The sequence below is a fragment of the Hoplias malabaricus genome, chromosome X2 (genome assembly GCF_029633855.1).
Source record: "Hoplias malabaricus isolate fHopMal1 chromosome X2, fHopMal1.hap1, whole genome shotgun sequence".
Classification (NCBI taxonomy): Eukaryota; Metazoa; Chordata; class Actinopteri; order Characiformes; family Erythrinidae; genus Hoplias; species Hoplias malabaricus.
The window spans coordinates 28957508-28967638 of record NC_089819.1 but is presented as its reverse complement, the minus strand read 5'-3'; the positions used below and the strand labels follow the sequence as shown (position 1 = coordinate 28967638).

Here is a 10131-nt window from a genome sequence, read left to right as displayed (position 1 = left end):
GTGACATTGCCACAGGTGTTTATGTGTGTGTGAGCGATTGGGTGAGTGTGTGACATTGACACTGTATGTGTATGTGGGAGTGTGTGACATTGCCACAGGTGTGTGTGTGTGTGTGTGTGTGTGTGTGTGTGTGTGTGTGTGGCTGTGTGAGTGAATGAGTGACTGGGTGAGTGTGTGACATTTCTGCAGGTGTATGTGTGTCTGTGTGTGTTTGTATGTGTGTGTGTGAGTGAGTGAGTGAGAGTGAGTGAGTGACTGGGTGAGTGGGTGACATTTCTGCAGGTGTGTGGTGTGTGTGTGTGGGTGTGTGAGTGAATGAGTGACTGGGTGAGTGTGTTACATTTCTGCAGGTGTGTGTGTGAGTGAGTGAGTGAGAGTGAGTGAGTGACATTTCTGCAGGTGTGTGTGTGTCTGTGTGTGTTTGTGTGTGTGTGTGAGTGAGTGAGTGAGAGTGAGTGAGTGAGTGACATTTCTGCAGGTGTGTGTGTGTGTGTTTGTGTGTGTGTGAGTGAGTGAGTGACTGGGTGAGTGTGTGACATTGCCACAGTTGTGAGGGCCAGGGTGAGTGTGTGATGCCATGTGGTTATAAATTAAGAAATGAATGAATGAATATCCTTTTTATAATGAATTAATTTAACTTCATTAATGTACAAACTTTGTGCACATAGATGTTCAGTGGAACACAGCTTGTATTGTCTCCAACACTGGAGCAGCTGCACATGTGCTTAAACCATCTCAGCTGACTGTAGTCTGTTATTGAAATTACATAGTACGATTTCCGCAGTGCTGAGTCCGAAGCTGTATTCTCTCTATTACAACTCACTGGAGCGTAACAACGAGTTTGAAGCTGTAATTTTAAAGTAAAAATACTACCTAGTGTTGCTTTAAGTGTCAAAAAGAAGAGGTCACAGCGCCCTCTACACAGTGTTCTGGACCCTACAGCCAGTGTGGTCAGAAAAACCCAGTCTTTGGTGGAAACACGAGACGTCTGCTGAAATAAAACTGGCCTCAAGCTCAAGTCTAATTTGTCTCACTTCTGATGTGCCCCAAGGCACCCTGTTGTCAAACTGCTGCTGTGGTGATATCCTGTCCTGGGTGCACTGCCCTGGACAATATTCCTACCGTCCTGAGCCAAACAGGGCTGTGATTAAACCCCTATTAAAGTGAAGGCCCATAGCAGATGTCCTGAGCTTTGTATGCTATTGCAATTAGACAGTGTCCAAAAACAGCTTCATCATTAATGCTGACCAAACAATTGTCCAAATGTCATCACCCCCACAGTCAGAAGGGCATGATACAGTGTCCAAATATTTGTAGACACCACTTGCAAGATGTATTCAGCTTCTTTACAGTGATATTAGGTAATGTTACAGCATTTACAGCCTGTGTCCACTCTCTGTCCACTCTGTGAGACGCTCCTCCCTCGTTGGTCCACCTTGTAGATGTAGAGTCAGAGATAGTAGCTCATCTGTCTCTGCACAGTGTGTGTCGCTCGTCCTCTAGTTGGGGATAGGTTTAAAAACTCCAGCAGCACTGCTGTGTCTGATCCACTCTACACCAGCACAACACACACTAACACACCACCACCACGTCAGTGTCACTGCAGCGCTGAGAATGATCCACCACCACATCACACCTGCTCTGTGGGGGTCCAGAGCACTGAGGAACAGGGGGAAAGGGGGGTAAGAAAGTATGCAGAGCCACAGATGGACTACAGTCTGTAACTGTAGAACTACAAAGTGTGGTGTGTTCTCCCTGTGTCTGTGTGGGTTTCCTCCGGGTGCTCTGGTTTCCTCCCACGCTCCAAAAACACACATTGGTAGGTGGACTGGAGACTAAAAAGTGTCCGTAGGTGTGAGTGTGTGAGTGTGTGTTGCCCTGTGAAGGACCAGGGTGTGTTCCCACCTTGCCCCCAGTGATTCTGGGTAGACTCCGGACCCACCACGGCCCTGAACTGGATAAGAGTTACAATGGTGAGGTGTAAACAATAGTGAGACAATGAATGATTAAATATTTTATTCTTATAGAGCGAATTTCCAGGAACCCAAAGATGCCTACAATATGTAATACACAATTCAAAACAGATAAGAAGAACCCTGGAATACATAAACATCTCTATCAGGACAGGATCTGGTGGAAGAGCTGATTAGGTTTAGGTTTAGGGAAACTGTGCAGACTGCAGTGTAGACTATGCATTGCTTCAACACAGAAGCATGAATCAGCCGTTAGACATTTGTCCCAGTGATGTCCTGATGGTAGGATCAATGCTGAAAACTATACACTGAACAATACACTTTACAACACAACCCTGTGATTTACACGAAACAGCAGCCCTTTTAGTCATTAACCATTAATTATAGGTGGAAGTTGTTTATCATCTGTGCTGCAACAAACGGGCAATAGCCCCCACCCTCATTCGACCCGAACTCCCTCGGTGATTGATCCAGACCTCGGGGAGCTGTCTGCACTGAGAGAATGAGAGCATCTGGGAATCAAGGGCATTATTGACCAGGAAATCGACAGTCAGCTCAGTGTCTTGAAACTACAAAGAGCACTGGGTAAAGTGAGAAAGCCCTGAATATCCACAAGGAGGGGTCTGTCCCTCCCTGAGGAGTGTAGCTCGGAGGCCCCAGTGAAAGTGTTGTTACTTGGGTAAAGAATTGACTGCAGTAGAAGTAAGAGAACCTGATCATTGTACAGAGCTGTGTGAGTGAATGGGTGAGTGTGTGACATTGTCACTCACACACTCACACCTGTGGACAGTGTCACACACTCACCCTGTCACTCACACACTCACACCTGTGGAGAGAGTGAGTGTGTGACATTTTCCACAGGTGTGAGTGTGTGTGACAGGGTGAGTGTGTGACACTGTCCACAGGTGTGAGTGTGTGTGTGACAGGGTGAGTGTGTGACACTGTCCACAGGTGTGTGTGTGTGAGTGACAGGGTGAGTGTGTGAGTTTGTTCCCATTTCACATTAAAAGTAAAGAATTAGAAGTAAATATGTTACAGTCTAAAAACACTGTCATTAGTTAACATCACCTCCAGGTCCAGCCCCTCCCCTTCATCAGATCTCACTTCCTGTGTGTGGCCCAGCACCTGTTGTGGAGATGAAATGCAAAAAAATCCCTCACTAACACCCTTCCCTCTCCTGTTTTTACAGTTAATGGCCATTGTCAGTGTGACTGTGTCCCTGTCAGAGCTGTGAGTAAAGCCGCATTTATCCTTTCACACCAAAAGGCCACCGTGACTCAACCCAGACAAGAAGAAGAATAGAGGGAGAGTGGGTGAGAGTGCTGCACGGATGCAGTAAACGGTCCTTAGGATTTACAGATAATGTACCCTTAGAAAACATAAAAATAAAATAGATCACCTACTTCAAAATCCAGCAACCCCCTCGTGTGAGACGGAGCTGCCGGGTCTGAGTGCTCACTGCAGGATATTGAGGATCAGACAGAGGCTGAGTCAGAATTACTGCTGGATGCTCAAGAGCTGTTTAAGGATCTAGTAGTTTGCAATAAAATGATGCAGAAGAAAGAAGCGAGAACAGAGTGGTGATAGATTATGTTTTACTGGAGAGCTTTCAACGATGCTCCCTCCTTCCCCCTCTCCACTGCTCACCTGTTCCTTGTACTTATAGGGACTATATCAGCTCCCTTCGGCAGGCGATTTATTCCTCGTTAAAGCCACGGGGAGTCAGACTCGTTCCCTGCTGATCCTGTTTTCATTCAAGGACATAAGCATAGCTTGTGGACACTCCTCCTAATTAGGGACTTCTGCTACTTTAGCCTTCACACATTGGATGCTTTTCCACCGCATGGGTCCGGCTCTACACGACTCGACTCGACACGGCTCCGCTCGCTTAGCGCTTGTGGTTTTTCCACTGGCAGGGCAGTGATGCTGCATAACCCCGTCTCCAACAGGAATCGCTGGCTTTGAAAACCATGACGACAGCGGCAGTACAGTTAGGTGCTGTTTACTCATGTGTTTGCATGTTGTTTCTGTTTTTGGACGGAACCCGGCTCTGCCCCCCGTTCTCACAGATCAGATTCACTTGTTGCACGTTTAGCTTTCACTGGAATTTTTTGTCGGCCATTGACCCAAGGAGCATCTTCAAAACACCTCGAGGTAAAGGTACGAGCTGCCGTTGTGAGTCGGATAAAAATAAGTGTGAAAGCTGCTGTAAATTAAGAGATTCTATAAGCGGTGGTTTGTGTTGGATTTGAATGAGCTCTGAATTTTGTGGTGATTGAGGTGGCTCTGGCCATCAGCGCTCTGCAGGGTTTACACCTCACCATTTAGTACCTACTCAGCACGGTTGGAACCCAGAGTGAGCAGGGACTGAAAATGTACCCGGATCCAGGGACCAGGACCAGATTTTGCCAGTGGAAAAGCTAAAGAGCCGAGTCGAGTCGGGTAGGTTCCATGTAGTGGAAAAAAGCTATTTGTGGACTCAGGCGCTCAGCTGTGCACCTAGAGTTTGTATAACCTCCATATACATGAGACCCCAAGGTCTCTATTACCAATGCCAAATGTCAGCCAGAGGGGTATAAAGCAGTGGTTGATGGAGTTCGTTGCAACACTTTCGAGATGAGCTGGAGTAATGTTTGTATTCCAGCACTAATCCTCCACAATCAGGACCTGACCTCCCCAGGGTTCTTGTGACATTCAGATGAGGAGGTGCCCACAAACCTCTGTAAGCACTTCATCAAATTCAGTGGCATGTTTGGTCGATTCACTTTCAGTAAGCACTTCATCCAGTTTAGGATCATGGTGTGTATACTGCCCATCAGGATTCATTTATCCATCCATACATCCACCTTCTGTTCAAGTCCCGCTCCTGGTGACTGTCTGTGAGGAGTGTGGTGTGTTCTCCCTGTGTCTGAGTGGGTTTCCTCCGGGTGCTTGTCTGTGAGGAGTGTGGTGTGTTCTCCCTGTGTCTGTGTGGGTTTCCTTCGGGTGACTGTCTGTGAGGAGTGTGGTGTGTTCTCTCTGTGTCTGTGTGGGTTTCCTCCGGGTGACTGTCTGTGAGGAGTGTGGTGTGTTCTCCCTGTGTCTGCGTGGGTTTCCTCCGGGTGACTGTCTGTGAGGAGTGTGGTGTGTTCTCTCTGTGTCTGCGTGGGTTTCCTCCGGGTGACTGTCTGTGAGGAGTGTGGTGTGTTCTCTCTGTGTCTGCGTGGGTTTCCTCCGGGTGACTGTCTGTGAGGAGTGTGGTGTGTTCTCTCCCTGTGTCTGCGTGGGTTTCCTCCGGGTGACTGTCAGTGAGGAGTGTGGTGTGTTCTCCCTGTGTCTGTGTGGGTTTCCTCCGGGTGACTGTCAGTGAGGAGTGTGGTGTGTTCTCTCTGTGTCTGTGTGGGTTTCCTCCGGGTGACTGTCTGTGAGGAGTGTGGTGTGTTCAGGAGTATCTTCTCTCTGCTGTTGTAAGGGCATCGACAGCAGCTGGGTAAAATAGTGCAGAGGAGTTCCTCGTATCAACATTCGGCCAATGATTCAGTGTTAAATCTCTTGAAACGTCTTCTGCAGTGAGTTTGAATGTAAAATGTTAATGTTAAATAAATGCAAAATGTATTTAAACAAAAAAGTGGCCAAATTCCTTCCATTATCTTGGATTTTAATGTATTTCTAACAGTGACTTTTTAAGATATTTTTTATGAAAGTTACTAATAAATAATACCCTCTAAAATAGTAAAACCTTTAAAATATACATGACTAAAGGCAATTTTTTTATTTAAGGAACTAAAACTAGATGGAAATGTTTTTAGTTTTCACCAATTAAATATATTCCAAACCTAACACTAATTAAAAAACTAAAATGAAATGAAAACTAATACTCATTTTTAGTCAAAAGACTAAACCAAAACCAGCTGCAAATTTTAATCAAATCTGCTGCAGCAGAGATCACATTTGTCTTTATCTAACACACAATGGCAGCTTGTAAAATTAAGGTGTTGTATTTTCACGCGAATATACAATGAGTAAACAACACTTAAGGTAACTGCCACTGTTACTGTGGGTTCCAAAGCCCACTGATCCTGTTGGACGTTTTGAGGCAACACCATCTATATTTCGGGGGGGGGGGGTGCTGTGCAAATGGAGAAGCTACAAGGCACCAGTGACCAAACAGCGAGTGGAGACAAGCAAAGTAGGGTAGGTACCAAGCAGTGGAAAAACACCTTTACCCTACATGTCCAAATGTCCCAACATCTCCAGCTGTGGACACAGGGCATTCACAACTACTTCTACTGTCTCCACATGTTCTAGAGCAGCTGCACATGAGCCTAAGGTCAAATTTCTCAATGCCATGCGTGGGCTAAAGGGGATCAGAGCCTCGCAGCACAAGTCTGGAGATACGGAGTTCCATTCAATATATTTGGGATGAGCTGGAGTGGTGATAAATGGAGGAGTTATTTTAGATGTCATCATTGGGCCATGTTTTATAGGTTTATGGCAGGGTAATACTTGTGATTCAGCTCTGCAGCTAATTAGCAAGACTCTGAAGAGTTGAATCATACGGGTCAGTGTCCAGTAAATCTGGACCCTGTGGGTTTAGAGCTACCCATCCCCAGAGGCCATTAGGAGAGTTCAGGGATGAGTGGGTGTCTTTGACATGTGTTTCTTCACGGGCGCTTTGCACTGGAGTCTGCGTTCTGAGCTCGGAGAGAGAATCTGAGGAACACATCCTGTGCCTGACCCCTTCCTTTAACTATTTTGAAAAGTCTGACATGAAATCAATCAATCAATCAATCAATCAATCAGCCCTGTTCTCCTCCCAGCGCTGGCTACCTGTAACATTTCACATCGACTAGAACATTCTCCTGATGGTATTTACTTCTCTAAAGGGTTTAAGTGTGCAATATCTCTCTGAACTTCTCAGACCCTGTCACTCATCACATACACATCGCTCACAGTTTACTGGACGCCAGATTCATTCATTCATTCATTATCTGTAACCCTTATCTAGTTCAGGGTCGCGGTGGGTCCAGAGCCTACCTGGAATCACTGGGCACAAGGTGGAGCCAGTCCTTCACAGGGCAACACACACTCACACATTCACTCACACACTCACACCTACGGACACTTTAGAGTCGCCAATCCACTTACCAAAGTGTTTTTGGAGCGTGGGAGGAAACTGGAGCACCCGGAGGAAACCCACGCGGACACAGGGAGAACACACCACACTCCTCACAGAGAGTGACCCGGAGGAAACCCACGCAGACACAGGGAGAACACACCACACTCCTCACAGACAGTCACCCGGAGCGGGAATCAAACCCACAACCTCCAGGTCCCTGGAGCTGTGTGACTTTTTCCAAAAAGCTCCTCAGCTCTAGATTAGCTTCCTGTTACTGTTCAAGGCTCAAACACACTCTCAATGTTCAAATCGAGACTGAAAACCTAACATTAAACACAGGCTTTTGGGCAATCACCCACTGTTTGTAAACAAGCTACTGTTTCTTTACTGTGGTTCTAGTGCTTTATTTCCTTTTCTGGTGACCACCAACCAAACTGCATTATCTCAACCTCTCTCTCTCTCTCTCTCTCTCTCTTTCATTCTCTCACTTTCTCTCTGTCTCTCTCTTTCTTTCTCTCTCTCTCTCTCTCCCCCTCTGTCTCTCTTTCTCTCTCTCTCCATCTCCTTCTCTCTGTCTCTGTCTCTCCATCTCCTTCTCTCTGTCTCTCTCTCTCTCTCTCTCTCCTTCTGTCTCTTTTTCTCTCTCTCTCTGTCTCTCTCTCTCTCTTATGTAATGAGGTGCCTTGTTCATGCTGCTTTCCCTGGTGATCCTCTGATCCAGCTCTAAGGTCATCGTACCTAATGCCAAGAATTGACCAGATCAGTATAAAGCCCCAGAGCAGAGGTGACAAACCACTGAGTAAATCCACTGATTAAAAACAGGTGGAATGAGGTGTGGCCTCTGCTTGGTTGGAAAGAAAACCTCCATGGATCTGGCTTGACCCCTCTGCCCTAGAGCACTGAGAGCTGTGGAGCAGTGGAGCTGTGTTTTTTGAGAAATGAGAAGTTGAGCATAATTCAGTATCTCTGAGACGAACTGGAGCGGTGTTTAAGATCCAAAGCTAATGTTCCAAAATCAGCACTTGACCATGGTGGATGGCCATCAAATCCTCACAGACATGCTCCAGCACCTAGAAGAGTAGGAGCTCTTACTGCAGCAGAGGGGAAACCAGTTGATCTTTAAAAATCCCCACAATGCCCTGCACTGGTCGTCCCCTCAGACCACGCTGCCAGGCTACGCTCTAGAGTTAAAGACAAAAGAAGGGAGGGATAGAAGTGGTGCACTTCTGTAGATGAGTGTGGTCATCCTCCCATCGCATGAGGGTGGAGAAGAGGTGGGAAAAAAGGAGTGATTAACTGAGAGGAGAACATGCGTTTAGCTTTTAGAGCACTAGGCCAAACATCCTTCTGTCCCCCGAGACGCCGGACGTCCTTCTGTGCACCGAGACGCCGGACGTCCTTCTGCGCACCGACACGCCGGACGTCCTTCTGCGCACCGACACGCCGGACGTCCTTCTGCCCACCGACACGCCGGACGTCCTTCTGCGCACCGAGACGCCGGACGTCCTTCTGCCCACCGAGACGCCGGACGTCCTTCTGCGCACCGAGACGCCGGACGTCCTTCTGCCCACCGAGACGCCGGACGTCCTTCTGCCCACCGAGACGCCGGACGTCCTTCTGCCCACCGAGACGCCGGACGTCCTTCTGCCCACCGAGACGCCGGACGTCCTTCTGCGCACCGAGACGCCGGACGTCCTTCTGCCCACCGAGACGCCGGACGTCCTTCTGCCCACCGAGACGCCGGACGTCCTTCTGCGCACCGAGACGCCGGACGTCCTTCTGCGCACCGAGACGCAGGACGTCCTTCTGCCCACCGAGACGCAGGACGTCCTTCTGCCCACCGAGACGCCGGACGTCCTTCTGCCCACCGAGACGCCGGACGTCCTTCTGCGCACCGAGACGCCGGAGGTCCTTCTGCGCACCGAGACGCCGGACGTCCTTCTGCGCACCGACACGCCGGACGTCCTTCTGCGCACCGACACGCCGGACGTCCTTCTGCTCACTGAGACGCCGGACGTCCTTCTGCGCACCGACACGCCGGACGTCCTTCTGCGCACCGACACGCCGGACGTCCTTCTGCCCACCGACACGCCGGACGTCCTTCTGCGCACTGACACGCTGGACGTCCTTCTGCTCACTGAGACGCCGGACGTCCTTCTGCGCACCGACACGCCGGACGTCCTTCTGCGCACCGACACGCCGGACGTCCTTCTGCGCACCGAGACGCCGGACGTCCTTCTGCGCAACGACACGCCGGATGTCCTTCTGCCCACCGAGACGCCGGACGTCCTTCTGCACACCGAGACGCCGGACGTACTTCTGTGCACTGACAAACTGGACGTCCTTCTGCTCACCGAGACGCCGGACGTCCTTCTGTGCACCGACACACCGGACGTCCTTCTGCACACCGAGACGCCAGACGTCCTTCTGCGCACCGAGATGGTGGACGACCTTCCTTCTGTCCACTGAGACGCCAGATATCCTCCTACCCACCGTGATGCCGGACGTCCTTCTGCGCACTGAGACACAGGTGCACCACTCCAGCTCATCCGTATAGAACAGAAGCAACTCCACACCTTCCTTTGCTGGTGCTCAGTTCCCTGCGTGGGTAAGCACACTACACTACAAAGGTAAGTGTCCTTGGGCAAGACTCCTGTCACTACATTTGAGTTGTGCTGGCAGGGGTCCGAAAGCAGCGTTAGTTGTGTAAATAATTCTCCGTCATTAATTCACAAGTTACGATGAGTTTAAAAACCTCATGGACCCCCACCTCCTCCGCTGTCACCGCATTTGTTTTTGTCCAAAACGTTTGACTCTGAGCTGCACCCTCTAGTGGACGTGTGGCTTAACATCCGCGCCTTCGTGAAGGTAGCATCGTTTAAAAAGGGCAAGAAATGAGCTTTAAGACACATATTCAGTAGAACGTAAATAAGCTAAAACACAACGAGGAAACGAGGGGGGTTTGTCCCTGGACGGCTCCACACTGACGCCCCCTCTCCGCCTTTGTTTGTGAGAAGGGACGGAAGGTTCTCTCACACTGGAGACGTATGAGACATCTCT

General features: G+C 49.1%; 1 protein-coding gene across 1 annotated transcript; it reads left to right on the top strand.

The window, feature by feature from the left end:
• Positions 1-8303: 8303 nt before the first annotated feature.
• On the top strand, positions 8304-9540 carry LOC136677376 (coagulation factor V-like). Its single transcript, XM_066654899.1, has 2 exons — positions 8304-8345; positions 8431-9540. Exons 1-2 carry the CDS (start codon positions 8304-8306, stop codon positions 9538-9540), a joined length of 1152 nt encoding a protein of 383 aa, XP_066510996.1.
• Positions 9541-10131: the final 591 nt, after the last annotated feature.